Genomic DNA, 27,410 nt, shown 5'->3' with positions numbered 1-27,410 from the left:
TGTACCCTACCTCTTCCTCAGTACTTGTCATCGCCGGATGGACTCTGGCTAGCCCTCCACAGGCCCATATTGTGTAGTGTGCTCGGCATTGCCCTGTACCTCTCCAGCTGCAGGACTGAACTGGATGTGCAATAAACATCCAGTGACGCACTGCTGTGTTATGTCGTTCATCATTCAAGTATGAATGTGTGGGTGAATGTAGGGACAGTGATGTCCCTTGCGTCAATTGATGCTCATCCTGTGGGATGCCAGTCAGAGGGTGCTACGTTGCATATTGTGTACCGGATCCCGTAAACGCTACAACAGGGACACACGCATCAGTCACTTCCATGTCCGGACATGGACTGAACCACGCCCAGATCCCAGGAGACATTGTTGCAAGCCCTGCGCTGGTCCGGCGTATGGCAGGCCAGACCACTCCGCTAACGCTCCGAGGAGGGGCCCTCATTGCTACCCATCGCAGGCGTACTCGCTACTGGTGTGCAGGTCACTGGTCTAGTTATCAGCATGTCACAGCCACTCCCTGTGGGCAGGTTTGCACGCACACCACACCCATCCGGAACAGGCTTCATAGGCCATGTGACTCCGCCAACATAAGGGGCCGACGACGTCACAGTCCCCTCTGCTAGTGGTGACTGAATGACGGACGCTCCGCGGTTCCCAATCATAAAGGGCCCATGAGTTGTTGCGCATTGGGTTAGTGGCACCCGAGGCCATGCAGCCGTCACGGGCCTGCCATGACGTGGTGCTGACTGGGCTTGCACAGGGTTAGTGGCACCCAAGGCCTTGCGGCCATCACGGGCCTGCCGCCACATGGCGCTGACTGGAGTTGCACAGGGTTAGTGGCACCTGGAGCATTGCGGCCGGCACAGGCACCCCGCCACGGGACGGTGACTTTGGGTGCACTGAGTTAGGGGCACCTTGAGCTGCAGAGCGGGTGTGCAACCTGCGATGATGCCCCGTCCCGGCGGTCCAGACAGATCAGGTTTTGTGTGCCCTGCTGGACCACAGTGTAGGCCAGAGCCAGCGGGCAGCGTGGGTCTACCGCCACGTGGCGTTGCTTCCGGGATCACAGAGTTGGTGGCCCTGGTATGTCCTCTGCCATGGAGTAATCAAGACCCAGCACCAAACGTGAGACCTGGTGACCTGCGGAGCAGGTGGCATTGTGTGAAGTGTGCCATGTCTGCAGGCCCCGGGCTTGTGGCCTGTAGCGGCATATGGTGGGACCTCCTGTGTGCATGCCGGTGGCGGAAGGTGAGCAGTGCGGCCTGGGTATGCATGGGCGGGCATGCTCCGATGGGCGGCGGGAGGGGGTGGGGTGCTTCTGTCTGGGTGTGCATGGGCGGGCAGGCAATGTTGTCTTGTGCAATTGTGTGTACTGCGCCAAACAATTATCTGGACTCTGTTTCAGATGACGGGTCTGTCTCAGATGTGTGACCTAATGGACTGCACTACATGCCGGCAAGTGGTTGGAGACACACCGGTGGCAGCAGGTGAGCAGTGTGGCCAGGTGCGCAGGGGCGGTGCTCTCTCTCTCTACCTCTCTTCCTCTCTCTCTCTCTTCCCCTCTCTTCTACTTCTCTATCTCTCTACCCCTCTCTTCTTCTTCTCTCTCTCTCTGCCCCTCTCTTCTCCTCTCTCTCTCCCCCTCTTCTTCTTCTCTCTCTCTATCCCCCTGTCCCCCTCTCTTCTTCTTCTCTCTCTCTCCATCTCTTCCTCTCTCTCCCCTTTGCTCTCTCTCTGTCCTTTGATGTGCGCAGGACACACCTTCTCATCATGATTTTTGTCTTGCAGGCTGTGACCTACGGATTGGCCCGAGAGGAGCTGTAATGTGTCTTCATTTCATTTCAGTGTTCATTTTAATAAAGTTTGATTTGCTGCTTCGGAAATGAATGTGTGATGCTCATATTTGTGACGACACATGCATGTCCCAGTTGTGATTCTGCGACATCATGCGGATAATTTTGTACATGATTGGGTGTAGCTGGTGTGGCATGTCTTTGGTCGGGTGGGTGCCGGGGAGGGGGGGGGTCATGGGGGTGGTTGCGGCGGGTGTTGTTTCCCTTTCGGCTCTCCGGGCTGCATGTTCAGTTGCCCGGGTACATCTGTTGTTCTTCAGGTGTGGCTGTGGGCTGTGCTCCCTTTTGTGGTGCAGGCTGTGGTCCGACTAAGCATCAGGTCAGAGCAGGTGTTATTTTACTGCCTCTAACGTGCCTTATCGCCTGTTTGGTGTTCTTATCGCAGTTCTGGCTGGTCGTTGTGAATGTTGTGGAGTAATGTTGTCGCGGCTTTTGGCATGGGAATGCCTACTCTGCATCTCATTAGCGATAGTTGAGGGGGTCATCCGTGGCGATGTTTTTTGTGGCTGCTATCGCGGGTAAACTGGTGCTGTGGGCTGTTAACGCCAGCTTGTGATTGGGGCGATAAGTTTATCGGAAATTTGGCTGCGATAAAATGCCGTTAACTCGGCAATAGCTCCTTGTGAATATGCCCCTAAGTCTTTTTAGGTTTTATGCTGTAGACACAATTACATCCTCACCTAGCGTAACTGCATTTTCAGAGACATTAAATCTAAATAAAATAAGGGAGAAACCATTCTGTTTAGTGTGGGAGTACTCAGGGCAGTTGTTTAGTGTTGCACTCTGCAAGCCTTCTTTCCTTCCTCAGTTAGCCACAGTGCTTTTTAGGTGCAGCATTCAAGACCTCTTGTATATACTTTAGCAAATACTTATAAGTGTATGTCCTTTGTGGGCTCTGGAGATCAGCCCTAGGACTTGTCTGCTTCAGCTTAGGGACTTTTTTTCTGTTCAACTGCCTCTATTTAACTGTCTTGATAGAAAATGACAAGTAGAGGTCTGTAAAATACCAGAATTGCTTTCTGCTTGCTCAACTGCCTCTATTTAACAGTCTTGATAGAAAATGACCAGTAGAGGTTAGTAAAATACCAGAATTGCTTTCTGCTGAGGGACTTTCTTTTCTTAATTTTTCTGGCAACTGCCTCTATTTGACTTTCCTGATAGAAAACGACCAGCAGAGGTCGGTAAAGTACCAGAATCACTTCAGTATTCTCTAGATGCCACACCATAGAAATTGTCTTCCACGAGCAACCGTAGACAATAATATTTTTTTCAGATCTTGTTTTTTCAGTGATATGACCACCGAAGGCCTTGATTTTATATTAAAAACAGAGCTTTGGACTATACCATTTCCCGCTGAAAGGCAATATTTCTATCCATATGTTCCCATACCTGGCGTGTCATGCAGTTTGGTGCTTACTTTCCCTCCATGTTAAAAAACAGTAGATGTTTCAGCACCCAGGCTAATGTGCTGCATGGCTAAATACATATAAGGTCCCAAAGGCAAGACCAATTGCATTGCAAATGCTTGTTTTATTTGTTTACAGCATATGTAATAGTTATTTGTGGGTTCTTTTATAGCCATGATCTGCTCTGCAGACACAAAAAAGGTGACATTCTTAACTTCCATAGTATGTGAAACAAGGTTGGCCCATTACTATTCGAGATCATCTTAGAATAATGCATCCCTACCTTGAAATCATCTTTGAGTAATACAGCCAGATCTCATCTTGGGGCAGTATATCTCCATCATTAAGCCATCATCCACTAATACAGCCCCATTCTAAAGTTATCCTGGGATCATCCTTGAGTAATGCAGCCTCGTTTTGATGTCATCACAAGATGATCATGTAACAATAGAGTCCCATCCTGAAATACTCCTAGGATGATCCTAGAGTAATCCAACCTAATCCTGAAATCATCCTGTGATCATCCTGCAGTAGTAAATGATCATCGCATGTTTTTCACTGAAGTAATCAGGAACCCATCCTGGAATAGTTTTAGTGAGGACTAATGTTGATATTCCTTTTTCAAATAGGCAGTCTTTTAATGCTTCTCTCAGAGCTCATAAGAACTTCTGCACCACCCTTTAGAACCCAATCAATATATCAAGACACAAGAGCAACCCATACGTCCATGTGAACTGGGTAATAGGTAATCAGCTTAAGCACAATCGTTCCCAAGGAGCTAATTTTCAACAATAAATGATTATTTTTGCAAATATATCACTTTTTGCAAAGAGAAATCCCTCAAAGTTTGTCTAAGGATCATATGTGTTGAAATAAATAAATATTGTAAATGAGTAGGAAAAAAGGCCATTTGTGACAAAGTTTTCATCTGTAACATTTTGTCATGATGGTCAATTTACAAATGAAATATACCATTACGGCTGCTAGACCCTTCTGGTTGCAGGAATATATAGGGTTTGTAGGTTCTCTAAGAACCCAATGTGCCCAGAGCTAACAATTGAACTGCACAATATAATGGTTTTTTTTTTATTGTGTACAGAGTATAGACCGATTCATATGGTGGAATATGTAGGGTGAAAAGTAGGCATCAAGGAAACCTGTGAATTTCTGAAATGGGCACACGATATAGAGTTTGGGAGCATTAGTTATTTCTACATCTCTGAAATTGTGGCTACATGTACTAGTGTATGATTTAGATGATATGTTTCAAAATGTCTTCTTACTTATACACTGGCTTACATTTGAAAGGCACAAATGCAGCGCAATCCAATTGGTGATAACAAATGTTCTACTATTCTATGCTCTCACAAGACTATCGATAAAAATAGTACCTCACTTTACGTGGGTAGGCTGAGTGCCTGCGACAGGAAACTGTCAAAAACACAATATGAATGCATCACATTTTTTCAATGTGGGTAGATGTAGATTGCGGAGACGAATGCTTAAACAAACACAGTGGGAATTTAATTGTATGCCTGGGCAAAAAGCCATGTTTTGAGGAATTTCCTGAATTTGGAATAGGAGGTGGCTAGGCGCAATTCAGGAGGAAGGGAGTTCCAAAATTATGGTGCTAGGGTCGAAAATCTAAGACCGACGTGTTTTTTCCGCTTGAATGGGCAGGGGGTAAGTAACTTCATGTTTGAGGAGCGTAGCTCGCGGGAAGGGACATATCGCTGTATTTTGGTGGCGATAAAAGCCGGTCCGTGGTCCGAGAGGGCCTTGTAGATCGTGCAGCCAAGTTTGAAAAGACAGCATGGGGTCACGGGAAGCCAGTGGAGACTCTTAAGCAATGGTAGAATTTGCTATGACAAAGGAGGGAGGATGACCTTCACCAGGCCAAACGGGTCCAGTCGGATAGATTATATACTCGTGGACCTTACATTATGGCCACCAGTTCAAGACATGGCTATTATCCCGACTTGTGAAAGTGACCACAATCTCCTTAGCCTGACTGTTGAGCACTCATGGGGCAAAAAGGTGAGGGCAGCACCCACTACACTTATCACTAAGGAGGTGACCCCTTCAAATGATAAACACCAACTTAAATGACCCGTAATCATGGCAGATGATCTAAAGCTCAAAATGCTAAAAAGGGATCTAGAAACACATTTGGAGTATTGCTACCTGCGCCTGACGAACTGGTTATAATGGCAAGTTGTAGTGGCCTGCATACGAAGTTCTTTGAACACCTGGCCAGAAACTTTTATGTCCAAACACACAGCGCCAGACCAAAACAGGAGCGGCCACCAGGAACAAATCTGTGGTTCAATAAGGAGTGCAGAGTACTAAGAAGGAGATTATCTACAACTTTTACTAACAGGGACATCCCTCTGACCTGCGAAATAAGGATGCATTTTAAACTGGCACAAAAGAAAGCACAGAGAGAATGGGATGAAAGGAGACGGGAAGAACTTGGGGAGGCCATTCTGCATCAAGACGCTAGGATGTTTTGGTCACTCCTGTCCAAGGGCAATTTTGAAAGGTCTCCCCCTCTGGCCAATAACATCCCTGCAAAGGCGTGGCAAAAACATTTTAGTGCTCTGTATTCCATTGCGTGCACAGAGTTCCAATGCTGCTTGACTTATGACAACGTTCATGCAGCCTCTCGTTCACAAAAGAGGACTTTTTGGCCTCTCTGGAGGCATTTGCACCTGCTAAAGCCCTGGGTCCAGATGGCATCCCAGGAGACCTTTTCCGCTTAGATAGGGAGAACTGGGCAACTTATCTAATGACACTCTCCAATGACAGCGCTCGTGGGGGGATTAGTCCAGAATCATGGAAAGGAGCCGAAGTGATCCCCATTTTTAAGAAAGGCAACAGGACTGGATGGACGAGAATTACATCCTCTCTCCGCTCCAAGCAGGCTTTCGACAGAAGACTGGCACAATCAATCAAGTCTTTTGCCTTGTCATGCTATACTGGAAGGTGGTCCTGCTGGGCAAGGGGAGTCTATATATAGCTTTTATAGACTTAAAAACAGCTTTCGATCTCGTTCCCAGGAACATACTGTGGCGGGTGCCCAGAGATGTGGATATGCCCTCGGGAATTCTGGCACTCCTAATCAGGTTATATGAAGAGAACTTTGCCCGTGTAGGATGGGATAGCATGGGACAAATTAACGACCGCATTAAAAAACAGCGGGGGTCTGACAGGGCTGTGTTTTAGCCCCAACCCTCTTCTCACTTTATATCAACCAAGTAGCTGAGCTCCTATCTTCCATTCCAGCAAATGCTCCCTCGTTAGCATAAAAGCCATAAAATCGCCAACTTCAATTCAATAGTTCTTTATTCGGTGGTTAAAAACCATCATAAAAGAATACACATATATACAGTTAAAACAGTATTAAATCAGTATACAGAACATTGAATGAATCTATGTACATACAAATAATTCATTAATCACCGACAATCCTTATATGTAGCTTGCTAAAACTAACAAGTTGGCGAATCTACAGTGTTCATAATTAATGCTGGCCTCTAGTTACCCTGAGTCTGAGTGCAAATTTCAAGAAAGTTATCACCGCACATAATGTTAACGGGTCACTAGCCCTTTGTAAAAAGGTCAGTGCCTCTTTGGCTCGAGTGAACCTTTCCTTTTTCAGAATATCTTTTAAGAATCTACGTCTTGGGATGGTGTATATAGGACATAAAAGTACAAAATGAAGGGTGTCCTGCGGAGACCTATTGTCGCAGCCGCAGGCACCCTTCTGCTCAATTGAATTGCTAAAACCAGTTGGATCAGCTAATAAATAAGGTAAAAAATTGAGCCTCAAACGTGACATTAAAAACCTCTCTTGGGCATTGTAGAGGACACAAAGATACGGTTCCATCCCTGCAGTGGTTTCAAGCCTACTGTAAGTACTCACTGTAGGTTTGCTCCCTTCTATTGTAATCCTGCCCGATACTCTTGATTCCATGAAGATTCTCTTCAGGTTAAGCTTATCCTGAGCAGTGATCAGTGAGGGGTTTAAGTACAGCTCTTGGTAACCCATACTTTCCAGGCTAGTCTTAACATAATTGATCCATGGGATATTCAGATGTTTATCTCTACCAAGGCAATCTTGTATAATCAACCTGCTCAGTGCAGCTTCAGGGTTCGTCCATATTTTAAGCCAAGCCAGGATTGGTCTAAACTTAATCAGATCCTCTAGGTAGGGTCTTCCTAGCTCTTTGTGGACTATGAGAGCTGGTGTGCAATTAGGGACTTTCAGTACTGCACGAAGTATTTTGTTTTCTTCCCTTTGTAGTCCGTCAAGATTTATAAATCCCCATACTTCTGAGCCGTACATGGTTTTTGGACAACACATTGAGCCATAAAGGTTCATTGTTTGTTCCGTACTCCAGCGGCCAACTCTCCTCCCGTAACCAGAAATGGCCCCAGATGATGCCACCAATTTACCACACCTTTCCTGCACGAGGGGTGTGAATTTTAGTGACTCATCAAAGAGCACACCTAGATACGAGAATGTTTGCACCCTTTCAAGTATGTGGGTGCCAATTCTGTAAGTGGAGCCAATCCGTGGCTTGTGGCCTGCTGTCATTACATATGATTTTTTTAGATTGACAGACAGGTCTATTGCCTCCATAAATTTGACAAACCCATCAATAAGGATCTGCAGACTTTTAGGGGTTCGTGCCAGAAGAACCGCATCATCTGCGTACAACAGCACTGGGATGTTACGTGTTCCTACCCTAGGACAATCTGTATTTAGATTATTAAGAGATTGTTCCAAATTATTAATATATAACGAAAACAAAAAAGGAGCTAAAATACATCCCTGCCTCACGCCACTTGTACAGCTGAAGGATTCTGTCAGTCCCCCATCCTTGTTATAACGTACCCTGGCGGAGGTTTCTCTATGCAGTTCCCTCAGTATTCAGATTATCCCAGGATCGATTCCGAGTTGGTTCATCATTACCCATAACTTATTCCTATTGACATCGCCAACTTATTATTTGCCGATGATACCCTTCTCGTCTCAAAAACTCCCATGGGCCTGCAAATACTAGTAAACCAATTCAAGATCTTTTGTGATGGGTGAGGTCTGGAAATTAGCACCTCCAAAACTAAGTTAATGCTGCTGAACTCCCATAAGTCTTTTAAGGGAAATCTGTTCTTGGACAATGCTCCTCGAGAGAGAGTCAGCTCTTTTGATTACCTGGAAATCAAGCTGTTGGAGGGTATCTTAAGAAGGACTTCCTCAAATTCTCCCACGTAACCGGAGATCTGATGAAGGAGCATTGTCTCTCCTACACCAAGCCAATAGCCCCTGCACTGAAACTATATAGCTGCAAGGCTGTGAGCAGTGCCTTATATGGGGCTGAGTTGTGGGGCATGGTAAGTGCAAGTGACCTTTCAGCAACGGAGAGCAAGTTTCTAAGTCTCCCACAAAGCACCCCCATTTCTCCACTAAAGCTTGATTTGAGTATTAAGCCGATTAATGACCTAGCAAGGCTTCACCCCCTGTTATTTTGCCACAGAATGGTCACCACTCCTGAATTAGCACCTTATGCCACAGCTTTTAATGAGGTTTGCACTCTGGATACCACAAAACAAATGGGCTGGATCACACATATAAATAGCCTTCTGTCCAGCATTGGTCTGTCAGGGCATAGTATTGGCTGTTCACCAACCCATACTAGAGGTCAGGTTAAATTACTATATTGCCCATTAGTTGAGCTGAACACATATTCCAAAAGCAACCAGAGCAGACTAACAGAAGAATTGGGAGATTTGAAAGCCTGCCGTTCCTTAGAAAGCTATCTCGATATCATCAAGGTGCCAGCCGATAGGAAACGTTATATTCAATTCAGGCACGGCAGTTTTCTAATTAATGCTTTTACAAACTCTTGGCTGACTAACAAATCTCAGCCTAAGGGCTGCCCTTGTTGCCCCTGCCCACATGAATCGATAAGCCATGTTCTCTTTGCTTGTAGAGAAACTCAGGGGCAAATGGCTAGCCCCAGTCTGCAGACAACTTGGGACTTGAGATTCCAAAGTGGCCCTGCACATATTGAAATCAGATGCAAGACCTTTATTTGCTTGCGCAACTGCGAAATATTTGGGCCACTCTTGGGCGATTAGAAGGAGGGCGCTGTTAACCCTCTTACCTACCCTAGAGAGCCAAAGATGTGACGACCCGCTTACATAAGATCAATTGCTATAGTAGTTACTATTTTTACATTGTAAATAGCTGTTTTATTGTTAATAATAATTTAAAAAAAATCTGCCTCAGTGTTTTATCTTGAACGATGGTGCTTTTAATATACTTATATGAATCTTGTGGAGTCCGAATCTCACAAAATCTTTTGAATGCACTTGCACTTCAGACAAGGGTTCTAGCCACTCTGCATAGTAACCTCTGGCTTGTTTGTGGCACTAAAGCTATGAATTATTTGATAATTGTCTCATTTAGGCATTTCTTGTATGCTGTTACTGTCTTGTTAACTTCAGCCATTGTTTTTTACTGTATTTTCTTTTAAAATCTACCCTTATGTCGACTCTTAAGCCAGAATGTATGATGCTTGCCTTCAATGGTTGTATCTTTTATGTTTTTTCTACCGAAATAAAGAAAGTTTGTATTTGTATTTGGCCAAAAACACAAAATGGATACATCACATTTTTCCACTCAAAACTGGCCCTTTTTTTGCAAAGTGGGTAGCTGTAGGTTTTGGACCCTAACTCAGCCGGCACCTAGGGAAACCTAGCAAACCTATACATTTTTTAAAACGAGACACCTATGTGTGTGATTATTTGTGTATTATGTATTGTTTCAAAGAATTGTGTTGGTTTGTGTCATGTTATTTATCTTGTTATGTATGTTTTACGTTTGTCCTTCTTTGTGCATTATTTACAGCCCTGATAAAGAGTCGACAATGCATACTGGGGTACTCGGTTAGTTGGAAAGTTCCAAAGGGGTAAACAAATTATTTGGGAGAAGTACACCTTTGTATTGTGTGGAGAAAGTGGTCACAACTACACATAGAAGAGTATTTCAAGACAAAGCCAACAATGCAAAACAGGCCCCTCAGTTTTTTAGATGGTCCTGTAGATGTAAAATAGATTACTCAAGAAAAGCAGAATTTTGCATTATGTCATGCCACTGCATAATCTGCAATCATGTTGGCGGCATGACACAATGCAAAAGTGTGCTTTTCCCTAGTAATTCATTTACCCCTAAGGGACCGGCTTAAGAACCGAGAGGCCCATTTTGCATTGTTGGCTTTGTCTAGGAGTTGTCTTGTATGTGCGACCACTTTCTTCACACAATACAAAGGTGTACTTCTCCCGAATTATTTGTTTACCCCACTAGAAATTTCAGACTAACCAAGCAGCATGATATACATTGTAGACTCTGGGCCTGATTTAGATCTCGCTGGACATGGTATTCCGTCCCATGGTTGGGGATATCCCGTCTGTCAAAATATAAATCCCATAGGATATCATGGGATTTATATTGCGGTTCACGGGATATCCATCACCGTTGTGATGGAGTAACCTGTCCACAGAGACCTAAATCAGACCTTCTGTTTTGAAGAATTCTTGCATGTATTGCTTACAGAATGCCTTATTGAACTTCCCAAGATTCCACAGTTTCTAGGGAACTTTAGTCAGATGACTTTTGTCCTGATGCAACCCGAAGACTGACTAGAGGTCAATTTGTCATTAACTCCCTAAGTTGCTTTCAAAACATGTTATGGTTCACCAGGAGATACCATATATGAACAGACAGGTTCTTCGCTTATGTTTGTTTCTTATAAAATCATATACAACCTTGTAACATGTTTACTGTCTTGCTCCATGGTGTTGTATACATATTAGTTCCTAATCTGAGCACTGTATCGTCTGAATTAATTTTGAAATATACAGAAATATATATTGTCTTGATATTAAAAAGGTGAAAATCATCATCATGCAAGAAATTGTTTCCTATTTCCTTTTTCAATGACATTGATCAATGTACAAGTTACTTATTGGGTTTGCACACTTTCAAAGCAAGTAGACGTGTTGGTGAATGAGTCCCAAAGGACATTTGTTTGACTTATTAAACTTACTCTGGTTCTCTTGGGCAATCAGAGTGGTCCTTGTGTTGTATACATAAGTTCCTTAACCCCTTGTATGCCCATGACGAGCTGGACTCGTCATGGAGCACAGTCGCGCTGTGCCCATGACGAGTCCAGCTCGTCATGAGGCATACCCTAGGGAATCCCTCTGGTGCGGGCACCAGAGGGATTCCCTTTCGTGCAAAATAGCCTCGGGAGCTGGGGAAGAGCTTCCCCAGCACCCGAGGCCCCCCCCCCCCTTTCACTGCAATGACGATCGGCGCGCACGTCGCGCCGACGTCATTACAGTGAAAGTGAAATTGAAATTAGCCAAGAGGCTCATTTCAGGTTTCACTTTGTACGTGCTCAGGGGACTATCTCAGCCCCCTGAGCACGTACAAAGACGGGAGAGGTATCGTTGGAAAGGGGAGAATCTCCCATTTCCAATGGCACCCCTCCCCAGTGGATCCCTGCTTGGGGATCGCCACAGGAGGGCGATCCCCAAGCAGGGATCCACCCACTAGACATTAGGGAGGGGGGAGCGGCCCCTTGGGCAAGGGCCTTTGCTCCCCCCAAATATTTTGGGCATTATTTAGACTTTTTGCCCCCCCTGGGGGGCAGATGGGGGCAGTAGCCCCCAATCTGCCCCCCCGGGGGGGTAAAAAGCCCACTAGACACCAGGGAAGTTACATAAATAAATAAATAGGGGTGGGGGCTGCCCAAAACGGGCAGGCCCATGCCCCCACCCCCCCCATTACTACAGTCTTTCTGCCCCCCCTGGCATTGGCCCCTAATCTGCCCCTTAGGGGGGTGCAGAAAGCCCACTAAACACCAGGGATTCGTTTTTAGTTTTATTTTTAGGGTGGGGGCTGCCCGCAACTGGCACGCCAATGCCCCCACCCACCGGCCACCATTACAGCCTTTCTGCCCCCCTGGGGACTGATGGGGCATCGGCTCCCAATCTGCCCCCCCGGGGGGGCAAAAAGCCCACTAGACACCAGGGAATTGTTAAAAAAAAATAGGGGTGGGGGCCCCCCAATTATTACACTCTTTCTGCCCCCCCCTGGGGCATTGCCCCTAATCTGCCCCTTCGGGGGGGCAGAAAGCCCACTAAACACCAGGGATTTTTTTGGCGCAATTGTTTTTAGGGTGTGGGCTGCCCGAAACGGGCACGCCAATGCCCCCACTCTCCCCCCCACAAAAATGTCAGTCTTTCTGCCCCCCAGGAGGCAGATGGGAGCTGTAGCCCCCAATCTGGCCCCCCCGGGGGCGCTGAATGCCGACTAGAAACCATGGATTCTTTTGTTTTATTAGTGTAGGGGCTCCCCAAAATGGGCATGACAATACCCCACCCCACCCCCAGAGAAATTCCAGTCTTTCTGCCCCCCCGGGAGGGCAGATGGTGGCAGTGGCCCCTGATCTGCCCCCCGGGGGGGCAGAAAGCCCAGTAGGCGCCAGCGAGTATGCAGGCTTTTTTTATGTGTGGGGGTAGGAGCTACCCAAAATGGTCATACCAATGCCCCCACCCCCACAAAAAATAGCCACAGTCTTTCTGCCCCTTTAGGGGCATATCAGGATGAAACCCCCTTCCCCGATTCCCCCCCAGGGCGGCAGAAAGCCCACTGGGCTCCGATTTATTTTTTTTAGCAATGTGCATACCTGTGGATTTTGAGCCCTAGCGCAGTTGGCACGTAGGCAAACCTAGCAAAACTGTACATTCTTTAAAACTAGACACCGAGGGGAATCCTGGATGGGGTGACTTCACTGGCTCTCACCAGGTTCTGTTACCCAGAATCCATTGCAAACCTAAAAATGTGTTCAAAATAACACTTTTTCCTCACATTTCTTTGTCGGAAAGTTCTGGAATCTGCGTGGGTCCACAAAATTCCACCCACCCTGCGTTCCCCAAAGTCTTCAGAGAAAAATGGTACCTCACTTGTGTGGGTAGACATAGTGCCCGCGTCAGGCAAGGGCCCAAAACCTATTGAGGAGACATCAAATTTACCTATCACAAAAAAACCTGGTTTTGCAAAGGGGGTCCTATGAGTTTTTGGCCCCGGGCTTGGCGGCCACCTAGGGAAACCTACCAAACCCACACATTTCTGAAAACTAGACACCCGGGGGATTCCAGGGAGGTATGGTTTGCGTGGATCCCCCAAAGTTTCCTTACTCAGAATGCCCTGCAAACCTCAAATTTAGCTGAAAACATCACCTTTATCACACATTTTTGTGTGGGAAAGTTGAGGCATCACCGGGCTGACACAAATTTCCTACCACCCAGCGTTCCCCCGGGTCTCCCGATAAAAATGGTGCCTCGCTCGTGTGGGAGGCCCAAGTACTCGCGACAGGCAAGGCCCCAAAACGTATTGAGGCGACATGAAAATTGCCTACCTCAAAACGACCTGGTTTTGCAAGGGGGGTCACCTGGGTTTTTGGCCCGGTGCTCAGCGGCCACCTAGGGGAACCTACCAAACCCACACATTTCTGAAAACTAGACACCCGGGGGATTCCAGGGAGGTATGGCTTGCGTGGATCCCCCAACGTTTCCTTACCCAGAATGCCCTGCAAACCTCAAATTTAGCTGAATAAATCACCTTTTTCACACATTTTTGTGTGGGAAAGTTGAGGCATCACCGGGCTGACACAAATTTCCTACCACCCAGTGTTCCCCCGGGTCACAAAAATGTGTGATAAAGGTGATGTTTTCAGCTAAATTTGAGGTTTGCAGGGCATTCTGAGTAAGGAAACGTTGGGGGATCCACGCAAGCCATACCTCCCTGGAATCCCCCGGGTGTCTAGCTTTCAGAAATGTGTGGGTTTGGTAGGTTCCCCTAGGTGGCCGCTGAGCACCGAGCCAAAAACCCAGGTGACCCCCCTTGCAAAACCAGGTCGTTTTGAGGTAGGCAATTTTCATGTCGCCTCAATACGTTTTGGGGCCTTGCCTGTCGCGGGTACTTGGGCCTCCCACACGAGTGAGGCACCGTTTTTATCGGGAGACCCTGGGGAACGCTGGATGGTAGGAAATTTGTGTCAGCCCGGTGATGCCTCAACTTTCCCACACAAAAATGTGTGAAAAAGGTGATGTTTTCAGCTAAATTTGAGGTTTGCAGGGCATTCTGGGTAAGGAAACGTTGGGGGATCCATGCAAGCCATACCTCTATGGAATCCCCCGGGTGTCTAGTTTTTAGAAATGTGTGCGTTTGGTAGGTTCCCCTAGGAGACCGCTAAGCACCGGGCCAAAAACCCAGGTGACCCCCTTGCAAAACCAGGTCGTTTTGAGGTAGGCAATTTTCATGTCGCCTCAATACGTTTTGGGCCCTTGCCTGTCGCGGGTACTTGGGCCTCCCACACGAGTGAGGGACCGTTTTTATCGGGAGACCCGGGGGAACACTGGGTGGTAGGAATTTTGTGTCAGCCCGGTGATGCCTCAACTTTCCCACACTAAAATGTGTGAAAAAGGTGATTTCTTCAGGTAAATTTGAGGTTTGCAGGGCATTCTGGGTAAGGAAACGTTGGGGGATCCACACAAGCCATACCTCCCTGGAATCCCCCGGGTGTCTAGTTTTCAGAAATGTGTGGGTTTGGTAGGTTCCCCTAGGTGGCCGCTGAGCACCGGGTCAAAAACCCAGGTGACCCCCCTTGCAAAACCAGGTCGTTTTGAGGTAGGCAATTTTCATGTCGCCTCAATACGTTTTGGGGCCTTGCCTGTCGCGGGTACTTGGGCCTCCCACACGAGTGAGGCACCGTTTTTATCGGGAGACCCGGGGGAACGCTGGGTGGTAGGAAATTTGTGTCAGCCCGGTGATGCCTCAACTTTCCCACACAAAACTGTGTGAAAAAGGTGATTTTTTCAGCTAAATTTGAGGTTTGCAGGGCATTCTGGGTAAGGAAACTTTGGGGGATCCACGCAAGCCATACCTCCATGGAATCCCCCGGGTGTCTAGTTTTCAGAAATGTGTGGGTTTGGTAGGTTGCCCTAGGTGACCGCTAAGCACCGGGCCAAAAACCCAGGTGACCCCCCTTGCGAAACCAGGTCGTTTTGAGGTAGGCAATTTTCATGTCGCCTCAATACGTTTTGGGGCCTTGCCAGTCGCGGGAACTTGGGCCTCCCACACGAGTGATGCACCGTTTTTATCGGGAGACCCGGGGGAACGCTGGGTGGTAGGAAATTTGTGTCAGCCCGGTGATGCCTCAACTTTCCCACACAAAAATGTGTGAAAAATTTGATTTTTTCAGGTAAATTTGAGGTTTGCAGGGCATTCTGGGTAAGGAAACGTTGGGGGATCCACGCAAGCCATGCCTCCCTGGAAGCACACGGGTGTCTAGTTTTCAAAAATGTATAGGTTTGCTACGTTTCCCAAGGTGCCCGCAGAGCTAGGGTTCAAAAACTAGAGCTAGACATTTTGCCAAAAAAGGGTCATTTTTCACTGCGAAATTGAGGTGTGACCACGTTGCGTTTTGCACCGTTTCCTGTCGCGGGCACTAGGCCGACCCACACAAGTGAGGTACCGTTTTTCTCGTAAGACTTTGGGGAACGCGGGGTGGGTGGAAATTTGTGGATCCACGCAGATTCCGGAATTTCCACCACAGAAATGTGTGGAAAATGTGTTTTTTTGTCAATTTTTTAGGTTTGCAAGGGATTCTGGGTAACAGACCCTGGTGGGAGGAAGTCAAGTCACCCCATCCTGGATTCCCCTGGGTGTCTAGTTTTCAAAAATGTATAGGTTTGCTAGGTTTCCCAAGGTGCCCGCAGAGCTAGGGTTCAAAAACTACAGCTAGACCTTTTGCCAAAAAAGGGTCATTTTTCACTGCGAAATTGAGGTGTGACCACGTTGCGTTTTGCGTCGTTTCCTGTCGCGGGCACTAGGCCGACCCACTAAAGTGAGGTACCGTTTTTCTCATAAGACTTTGGGGAACGCTGGGTGGGTGGAAATTTGTGGATCCACACAGATTCCGGAACTTTCCACCACAGAAATGTGGGGAAAATGTGTTTTTTTTGTCAATTGTTTAGGTTTGAAAGGGATTCTGGGTAACAGACCCTGGTGGGAGGCCGTCAAGTCACCCCATCCTGGATTCCCCTGGGTGTCTAGTTTTCAAAAATGTATAGGTTTGCTAGGTTCCCCACGGTGCCCGTAGAGCTAGGGTTCAAAAACTAGAGCTAGGCACTTTGCCAAAAAAGGGTAAATTTTTACTGCGATATTGAGTTGTGACCATGTTGCGTTTTGCGCCGTTTCCTGTCGCGGGCACTAGGCCGACCCACACAAGTGAGGTACCGTTTTTCTCGTAAGACTTTGGGGAACGCAAGGTGGGTGGAAATTTGTGGATCCATGCAGATTCCGAAACTTTCCACCACAGAAATATGTGGAAAATGTGTTTTTTTTGACAATTGTTTAGGTTTGCAAGGGATTCTGGGTAACAGACCCTGGTGGGAGGCAGTCAAGTCACCCCATCCTGGATTCCCCTGGGTGTCTAGTTTTCAAAAATGTATAGGTTTGCTAGGTTTCCCAAGGTGCCCGCAGAGCTAGGGTTCAAAAACTACAGCTAGACATTTTGCCAAAAAAGGGTCATTTTTCACTGCGTAATTGAGGTGTGACCACGTTGCGTTTTGCGTCGTTTCCTGTCGCGGGCACTAGGCCGACCCACTAAAGTGAGGTACCGTTTTTCTCGTAAGACTTTGGGGAACGCGGGGTGGGTGGAAATTTGTGGATCCACACAGATTCCGGAACTTTCCACCACAGAAATGTGGGGAAAATGTGTTTTTTTTGTCAATTTTTTAGGTTTGCAAGGGATTCTGGGTAACAGACCCTGGTGGGAGGCCGTCAAGTCACCCCATCCTGGATTCCCCTGGGTGTCTAGTTTTCAAAAATGTATAGGTTTGCTAGGTTTCCCATGGTGCCCGTAGAGCTAGGGTTCAAAAACTAGAGCTAGGCACTTTGCCAAAAAAGGGTAAATTTTCACTGCGATATTGACTTGTGACCATGTTGCGTTTTGCGCCGTTTCCTGTCGCGGGCACTAGGCCGACCCACACAAGTGAGGTACCGTTTTTCTCGTAAGACTTTGGGGAACGCAAGGTGGGTGGAAATTTGTGGATCCATGCAGATTCCGAAACTTTCCACCACAGAAATGTGTGGAAAATGTGGTTTTTTTGACAATTATTTAGGTTTGCAAGGGATTCTGGGTAACAGACCCTGGTGGGAGGCAGTCAAGTCACCCCATCCTGGATTCCTCTGGGTGTCTAGTTTTCAAAAATGTATAGGTTTGCTAGGTTTCCCAAGGTGCCCGCAGAGCTAGGGTTCAAAAACTAGAGCTAGGCACTTTGCCAAAAAAGGGTACATTTTCACTGCGATATTGAGTTGTGACCACGTTGCGTTTTGCGCCGTTTCTTGTCGCGGGCACTATGCCTACCCACACAAGTGAGGTACGGTTTTTATCGGGAGACTTAGGGTAATTCAGTTTTGTAAAGGAACTGTTATTATCTATTGACTTTCGATGCATTTCTGCCTTCCAAATGAAAGATATTGTGTAAAAAAGAAGTGGTTCTAAAAAATGACTGATAATTCTCATGCTAGTATGAGTATCCCCAATTTCAGAAATGTGCAAATATCTACTGTTTCTAAACTCTATATTTTGTTCCCATTTCAGAAATACATAGGTGTCTTTCATACCGATTTTTCCATGTACACATTTTTACAGAATAATTACTATATACCCGGTACATAATAAAAAACCATTGCAAGTTGCTGCTCAGTTTTTGGCTCTGGGTTCGTCGGGTTCTTGGTGAACCTACAAGTCCTATATATCCCCACAACCAGTAATGTCCAGCGGATGTAATGATATATTGCTTTCAAAGAGCTGTCATAATTAGAAGAAGTTACAGGTGAAAACGTTGACACAAAAGGCTTTTTTTTTCAACTAATTTTTAATTTATCCTATATTTAACTGTTAGTTTCTATAAAAAAACCTTGCTGGATCTACACAAATGACCCCTTGCTGAATTCAGAATGTTGTCTTCTTCTCTAAAATGTATAGCTTTCCAGGATCCATTATTGCTTTTGTACCCATTTCTGCCATTAACTGGAAGGAGGTCAAAAGCTCAAAAAATAGCAAAATTAGGCTATGTCCCAGAAAAATGCCAAAACTGTGTAAAAAATGTTGGGTTTCTGACAAAAGTCTGGTATCCCCAAAAAGCTGGGAACATGGTGATTCCAACCCCACAAACCCTTTTTTGATAACATTTGCAGGGAAAAACCTAGATGCTTTCATTTGCAGCCCGTTTTTCCAATTTTTCCGAAAAAACCCAACATTTTGCTGTATTTTGGCTAATTTCTGTGACCCCTCTGGGAGAATCCACAAACCCTGAGTACCTTTAGAATCCCCATGATGTTGGAAGAAAAGGACGCAAATTTGGCGTGGATACCTTATGTGGTCAAAAAGTTACAGGGGTCTAAGCGCGCACTACCCCAAATAGCCAAAAAAGGGCGTGGCACAGGAGGGGAAAAGGCCTGGCAGCGAAGGGGTTAAAAAGCACTTCAAAATCTAACCAACACTTTACATTTTTGCCACACAGGGTAATCCACAATCCTCCGTACACTTTACTTGTGATGCCAGTGGGACTGGACTAATTTGTATGTCAACTTATTGCAATAGTTTATGTTTATGGGATTTATAAAGTGCATGGCTACCCGAGTGCTTCCCAGTGCTACCGAGAGGGGCAAAAGGTAGGTGAGGCATCATGAGAACAACCAGGTTTTTAGTTTTTTCCTGAAAGACTGTTAATTATTAACCAGCCTCAGTTCCGCACTCATTGAGTTCTAAAGTTTTGGGACCTGGTTTGAAAAGGATCTTCCACCCACCTTGATCCCTTTATCTTTGGTGTGTTCATCAGGAAATCGGATAAGGACCTGAGGGACCTGTTGGGGACATATGAGGAGACGAGGGATCGTATTATGGCTGGACCTCTCCCCTGCATGGCTTTGTGGGCGAGGCAGAGGGCTTTAAACTTGACCCTGGATTGAATGGGCAGCCAATGCAGCTTTTTCAGAGAGGATCTTACTGATTCATGTCTGGGGATCTTCAGGAGCATTCTGGCTGCAGCATTTTGGACCACCTGTAGCCTGTTGGTCATATATTTAGGAGAACACAGATACAGGAAGTTGCAGTAGTCCAGTCGCGAGACCACCAGGGCCTGGACCACCATCTTCCGAGCCTTTTCTGGGATTATGTCCATGATCTTACACATCACCCGTAATATACCGAAACAGGTTACCTATATGTTTTTGGCTTTTGGTATTGGTTTAACACAAGTAGAGGTGGAGTATTAGTTGTCATATAGCCCCTCATAGGGGAGCCTTTTGTGAGAGTGGCAATGACAATGGGAGTTTGTCTTGTCAAGTGGCTGAACTTTAAACAAGAGTTATTTCTCTCGTCCTGATTAATAAGGTGTTGCGTCCGATCCATGTCTCCTATATCTCCTGTGCCCACACTGCCATATGACATTGTCTAGCTGCCAACACCCCTGTTGTCCTTTTCACTTGCAGCAACAGAGTCATAGTGACAGTGAGATCAGGCAGTAGGACTTGCATCTCCCTGTCCGTCCCAGCTGCTACATCTAACAGGTTTGTAGGGCTGCTGTTAATATATTCTGTTGATACTCCTTTCAAGCCTCAGTTTGGGTTATGTCTGCTATTAAGGATAAGCCACTTTTGAATCCTGCATCTGGAGTTACAACAACAGTGTATTGGGGTATTGGCTGAGTGAAAGGTTTGGGGGGTCGTTAGATTAAGCATTTGTTTCTACTTCCTTTTTTGTTTTCCTCCCTTGATTTACAGCAGCGAAAACCGATCATGACCTTGACCCCTCGCTCTCTTCTAAACTACCCTGTATGGCTTCACTATTTTTCTTCTGCCTAAGTTGTTGAGGAGTAGCCCTTTAGGTCAAGCATGCTCCTGAGCATTATCTCTATTTTCATTCACCCAAGGAGGGAATTGTCATTTTGGTTAAGATTCCACTGATAGATATCCTTTGAGGCTTGAATAATGGTCTTTGACATAGCCTGAATTGCAGTATATAGATGCTCTCACTATTGCTATCTGCAAGTTGAACAAGAAATAACGGGATCCTTCACAGACACTAAAACTAGAAGAATGTTTTTTTTTACCACAAATGTTTTACAATAATATCACTAATCAGGTAGGTGTCAAGGTGTTGGTTAGTTTAGCATGGATCGGCTTGTAGTCAAAGAAGGTTGGACAATCATTGATCGAAGACCTGGGACTTGTGTGATATGGCAAAGAGCTATACTCATGTTCTATCATCAGTCATTGTGGGTTTAGTCTCCAGTCCACCAGCACCACAGATAAATGGTTCTGGAACCTAGTGACATATGTGTAATACCATAGAGTAGGTACAAAATGGGAGTCCATCGTCTTTAAGCAATCCCATGAATAACAACATCAGTTAGGATAGGATAGGATAGGAAGTACATTTGTATAGCGCGAATTGCTGCCCGGAGGCGTCCAAGCGCTAGGAAACCGATTACCTACAGCAGGCTTAGAAGGAGAGTTAGAATTGAGATTGGCTAGATTGAGTGAAATAAATGGGTCTTTAATTGTCTGCGGAAGGATGAGAGGTTAGAATTAGCTCTAAGGTGCAGTGGGAGGGCGTTCCAGGCTCTAGCACCGTTGAAAGAGAAGGTCCTGCCTCCGGATCTGGATCTTTTTATTTTGGGGGTTTTTGCAAGAAATATTTGACTGGAGCGGAGGCTTCTGTTGGGCGCATAATGGGTAATTAAGTCTTGGGTAATTTTAGGGCCAGTGTTCCAGAAGGCCTGGTGCGCAATGCACATGGCTTTAAACAGGACCCTCTGTCGCACCGGTAGCCAGTGGAGGGTAGTCAGGCCTGCTCTCACTGACTGTCTACGGGGAAGGTCTAATAGAATGCGTGCTGCGCAGTTTTGAACTATCTGGAGCCTTCTGAGGGTGGATTCGGGGGCACCAAGATAAAGTATGTTGTTGCAGTCGAGTCGTGATTGAATTAAGCCTTGTATGGCAGTTTGTTTGGCATCCCAGGGAAGGAGGGGGAGGATTCTTTTCAGCATTTTCATGATGCCGAAGCAGGTGGCCGAAAGTTTTGTGGACTGCGTATTAAAGGACAGGGATCTGTCCAGCCACACTCCAAGGCTTTTAATGCTGTTTTTGGGAGTAGGTGGGGGGCCCAGACTGGGTGGCCATAAAGAGGGGGGAATGCTGGGGTCTGGGGAGCCCAGGATCATCAGCTCCGTTTTGTCCCCATTCAGTTGGCCTTGAAAGAAACACTGCAATGGATTCTAAGGTGAGAGGGACCAATTTGTTTAGCTGATTAGTCAGTGAGGAATTATAAGACAACTCAAAGAGTGGCATGTATACTATACAGGGATGTCGGGTGAGTTAGATGGATATTGTGCACAGTAGTGTCTGAAGCCGCGTTCGAGGCTATCTATGGTTTAATTTTGTTTCCGGATATGTGATTGATGTACAATTATAATCTTTAGAGGAATTTGGAAAACAGTTAGAAACTGGCTATGGGTTTCTCATGAAAGTCGTTTGCACAGACTCCATGACACATTTGTGGTTCATCCTGAGAGTAAGGATATGTTTATAAGACAAACCACAGGTTTGGCTACCTTCCTGTCTTTAAAATTGGGGGCGAGATTCATGAAAATGAGGGTCATTAAAAGTGGAATGTTAACATTGATATACAATAATGACACGCTATGGTAAATGGCATTTCAACATATTTGGAACTTATTAACACTTGCACACAAAAGATCTTTATAATAAAATAAACATGATTTTTTTCAGCAGAAATTATTTTCATATTTCACATTCTGAAAAATAAAGTGGATTTTGGCATTATGTGTATTAATTGCTTTTTCAATGAACATCGATCCGCAACTCTTCGGGCATGATTTACAAACATTTTGCACTGTGTTTGCGTTAGAAAAAGGAAAGCAAACTAGCACAAAATGTTATTTTTTGTTATTTACTTTCCAGCGTAAATCTCAGGGGCTGCTTTGTGTTACTTAGCATTAAGGGGGTGTTTCATAGGTGGAACATGATGTCCTCATGGAACCACCCATTCTTTTTGATGCAAAACCTTAACTGCAAAACATTTGAGATAGGATTTTGCAGCAAATTTACCGTCACTTGAAAGGAGGCGTTAAAAGGAGAAATGTTTTCATTTCTCCGTTCTTTTCCGAGTTTAAATGTGTGCTGCACTGTATAGCACACATACAAAGTAGGAAAGATTTAAAAGTTGTCTAGGCATAGTATTTTGTACTAGAAGGGAATCCTTCTACCACAAAATCTATGCTAGACTTATGCACATTCTGAGCTGGCGCGGGGAGGGGAGGGGAGGAGACAGCCATATCTTTGTAGATATGGCACTACGGGGCATATCAACAACAAGCGGCGATAATTATCGCTAAGCGCACTTAGCGCTAGGATAATTATCGCCGGCTAGCGTGAATTTTTATCGCTGAGATATCGTGCTATTAGCAACGCTTATCTCAATAGCGATAAAAATCCTCACGCTAACAGGCTAACGTGAGATTATCGCTGGAAACCCAGCGAAAATCTCACGTTACCTTGTTGATAGGGACAGACAAACTTAGCCATGATATCCACCTTCCATAGGATATCATGGCTAAGTCTGAAAAATTGAAAACAAGAAGAGCAGTTCCTATGGGTAGCTGATTGGGGAGGGGGAGGAAGTGGGGAAGAACAGGTCTTTCTTCGTAATGCCCACGGGGCCCAGAGCGAGGGTAGGACGCCAGCAAGTTGCCAGTCTACCTACAAATCGGAGCAACTATTGTGCTCTGTTCTCATCCCCGTCTGTCCGGAACTAGGTCGTGAGGGGTCTATCCTCATCCCAGTACCAGTTCCTTTATTAATCACCCCCTACCGTTTTAAGCAACTAGTGCTAAACGGTAGTGCACTCACCTAAAAACGTTCTAACTTGGTCCTGACGAAGTGCCATTGACCCCTTATGGGGCAGCTGGGGCACGAAACATGTTGACCACACCCACACTTGACTAGCCCTCTCGGACCATTACTCCTAAATAGGGCTTTCACATCATTTTATTAAGGCTAGAGCTACCTCATTAATAAAATACTTAAATAAGTAGGACGGCCCTAAACCTTTTTTAAACATCTCACTCCTCGTGCACTACCCTGCCCTCACACCCACACGCACCCATACGGCTTCTTCAAAAGATCCCCGACAAAGAGCCCCGGTTTCGGGAGCCCGTCAGGCATTGCAGCGCCGGCCTGACGAGGGGCAAATGCCCAAATGATGAAGCATGACATCCCTTGGGGTGTGTGAGGGCATTACGAAGAAAGACCTGTTCTTCCCCACTTCCTCCCCCTCCCCAATCAGCTACCCATAGGAACTGCTCTTCTTGTTTTCAATATTCCATTGGTGCCTTCTGAGCAGGACCTCAATCAAAAACTAGGCTCCTTGTCCCTCCCTGAAAAAAATAAGTCTGAAAAATACCAGACATAAAAAAGCAGCGTTAACCGCGGTTAGCGCTGCTTTTTTTGTCTCTAACAGGGTTAGCGACATTCTTGATAATAGGAGAAATGTCGCTTAGCGACATTTCTCCTATTATTTTACTCTGGAACGCCCCCTTTGCATCTCATTAGAGATGCAAGGGGAAGCGTAGAGTAAAAGGGTGCTAACATGCAAATTTGCATGTTAACACCCTGTTGTTGATAGGGCGCTAGTTTTATCTCTCCTTTTTTGGCTATTAAAGCCAAAAAAGCAGAGATAAAGCCCTTGTTGATATGCCCCTTAGCTGCTCTCTCCTTCTCACGCAATGCTGTGCAGCATTCTTGGCTGCTGCACCACGTGAGAATTTAGTACATTTTTCCCTTCATCCCTCAATTAGAGTATTTGGGCAACCTAAAGCTATCTTTCAGGAAAAGCTTTTGTGATAGAAAGCCCTTCATTAAATCCTGCCCTAAAATATTTTTAAGAATAGCATTTCACTGGTCACTGGTTTATGACCACCCACTTGAATCTGTATCATCATTGTCTCCTTTGCCAGATTGGATTGTCTTGGACATTATTGCTGTAGCTTTTGAAATATGTTGATATATATTCATTCTAATATTGCAACTGAGAAAAAGTTTCTCCTTTAGGTTCAGTCACTTTTGTCCCCCACATTATATTTTGTTTTGTAATATGCCTTTTTATATCTTTCAATGCTATTAAAGTGCTATTTTAATTTTTATTTCCAGATTGATGGATTTCTGACGCTCCTTTTTGGACTTTCCAGTATTAACACTCTTACTGTGATTAGTTTGACCAGGTATATTAAAGGTTGCCATCCACAGAGAGGTACGTAATTATTACAAATGAACTGATACTTGCTTAAATAACTTGAAATATGTTACTTTACGTAAATTTCTTGTGAGTTTAAAAATGTCTATATTTTGATCTCATTTGTAAATTGTTTCTAAAACCTCAGCCTTTTCACAATAACATATGTGGGTTCTTGATGCCAGTGGCTTCTTAAATGTTATTTCATGCGTCTAAGTTAGGGGTAACAGAAGCAACAATAATGCAATTCTCTTTTTAGAATGATGAAATTCACGTGCATCTCACCTATGTTGGAGTCTCTTATCTGGCTTATGACAGCTGTGATAATCAATGTGTATGACTGCATGTGAATTCTTCTTTTTATTTTTTTTTTTTTTTTAAGTTTAAAAGAAAAATTTTATTGAAACAATTAAAGGTATCCATATTATAGGCAATAACAATAAATACATATCAAGGTAATAGATTGACAGAGAGCAAAAAGAAAACGATAATTTCATGCCATCACATTACAATCGACTTATACTGCATAAAAATAAAAGACGAACTCATGGGTAGAAGATATGCTAGCAATGCATAGAAAATGACTCAAAACATTGTTAAAAATTTGGAAATAAATCTGGGAACGTATAAGGGGTTCATGGGGGCTTCAAGACCTCAGGTTGGGACAGCTTTATCTGAGAGGATTTTTTGGCACACATATCGAGGAACAATGTAACAGGGGACCACAGGTCCAGACGTTTCGTTGCCAACTGCACGGGATATACAAAGGAGGTGTCCAGTCTGTGATTATGGCAGATTACATACCACCACGCCTTATAAGAGATTTTAGTAGAGTCCTTCCAATTAACCGTGATCTGCTGAAACGCAGCCGCTAACAACAGATCAACAATTTTAGTATTGCCTGGGACATTCTCCCAGCATGGTGAGAGACTTCCCAGGAAAATATGAGGGGTAGAAAAAGGAAATGCAGTGTCAAAAATTAAATTTATTTGGGACCAAACTCGCTCCCAAAAGCTCTGCACAAGTGGGCATAAAAACAGCGCATGAAATATGTCAGCGTTTGGGGACGAACATGACCAGCACGTGTCTGGAGTGGATGCGAATCTTCTGCTCAAAGCACTTGGTGTAAGTAGAATACGATTGTACACAAAAAATAACGTTTGTGTGAGGTTTGCTGCCCTGGAGGATTTACGCAGCTTGAGCCAGATATTTTTCCAAAGAGAAAGTGGCCATGAAAGTTGAAAATCGCGCTCCCAAGCTTCCTCCACCTTAGATTTCTGTCTAGGAGCACCTGCTCCTTGCAAGTGTTTATATATGCTAGAAGCCGAGGGTTTAGACTTAAGTAGGGAGGAGAGTTGTGAGGGAGAAGTCTGAGGAACGGGGACCTGAGGCGAAGCAGATAGGTAATCAAACCTATCCATCACAGCCGACTTGAGCAAAGGATATTTATGCGCGAATGAGGCAGGCAAGTCAAAACGTTGTTTGAGCAGGTGAAAGGACACAAACTTTGAGTCTGAGAAAAGCTGGTGTACCCATGTTAAACCCTTTCGACGCCAGGTTTTCCAAAAGAATGGTTTGCCACGAATAGTCAAGTCTTTATTATGCCAGATTGTTGAATTTAGGAAGTGGTCAATCGAATCTGGAGGAGAAGAAGGAGAGGACAACAGGAGTTTGGAAGTCAGTTTAATTATAGGAGAGGAGACCGCCTGCGGTTTACGTGAAAATGAAAGGTATTCAGGGAAGGAGAAAGGAGAGAGGTAAAGACGCTCTATCTTAAGCCATAGAGGGCAATTTTCCGAGGGGTCAAGCAACCAAAGTGAGGCTTGTCGTAGAAGGAAGGCTTTTTGATAAACCTGAAAATCAGGAAAATTAACTCCTCCCTCAGCTTTTGGGCGAGTCAACTTAGCTAATGACATACGAGGTCGCTTTGAATTCCACAAGAAGGAAGAGAGGGCGGAATTAATTTTTTTAAAGAATTTGGCCGGAATGGGGACTGGAATGTTGGATATGGTGTATAGTACAATGGGTGCAAGCATCATCTTTATGGTGTCTAGCCGGCCCCACCACGATAAGTACAGTGGATGCCATCTGGCCGTTAAATCAGTGATTTTTTGTAGACATTTGTTTAAACATAGCGCTACTGTGTCAGATATTGAGGGAGTAATATACATGCCTAAATATCTAATATGAGAGGGGCTCCACGTAAAATTTGAGGCGCTGAAATCTGCTTTAAAAGTGTACTTGGTCAGGGGGAGAATCTCACACTTATCGCTATTCAATTTGTAGCCAGATATGTTAGAATATGCCTGTACATCTGTCAAAAAGGCAGGAACAGAAACACTAGGATTGGACATGAAAAGCAAAATGTCGTCTGCATAGGCAGCTAATTTAAGGTGAATGTTCGCTGATTGAAAGCCGAATAAATTTGGATTCTGGCGAAGCTTAGAGAGAAAGGGCTCCAAAGCTAGATTAAAAAGAAAAGGGGAGAGAGGACACCCCTGACGGACTCCTCTGCCCAAATCAAAATATGAGGATATCAGACCATTGGCGCAAATAGCCGCACGCGGGTTGGAATAAAGGAGAGAGATCAAGGACACAAACTTGGGACCGAAGCCAAACCAACGAAGAGTATGAAACAGGTACTTCCATTCGACCCTATCAAACGCCTTCTCAGCGTCGAGCGC

At 45.2% G+C, this 27,410-nt stretch overlaps 1 protein-coding gene across 1 annotated transcript in view; it reads left to right on the top strand.

Moving 5' to 3' along the window:
- LOC146821009 (visual pigment-like receptor peropsin) overlaps positions 1 to 27,410 on the top strand; it is a 737,141-nt gene that overhangs the window by 427,083 nt on the left and 282,648 nt on the right. The window contains exon 3 of the mRNA XM_085609320.1: positions 24,645 to 24,744. Coding sequence (XP_085465446.1) covers positions 24,645 to 24,744 — 100 coding nt within the window. The remainder of the gene's footprint in view (positions 1 to 24,644; positions 24,745 to 27,410) is intronic.

Source organism: Triturus cristatus, chromosome 6 (assembly GCF_964204655.1).
Source record: "Triturus cristatus chromosome 6, aTriCri1.1, whole genome shotgun sequence".
NCBI classification, from domain to species: Eukaryota; Metazoa; Chordata; class Amphibia; order Caudata; family Salamandridae; genus Triturus; species Triturus cristatus.
This window is presented reverse-complemented; position numbering and strand designations above follow the sequence as displayed.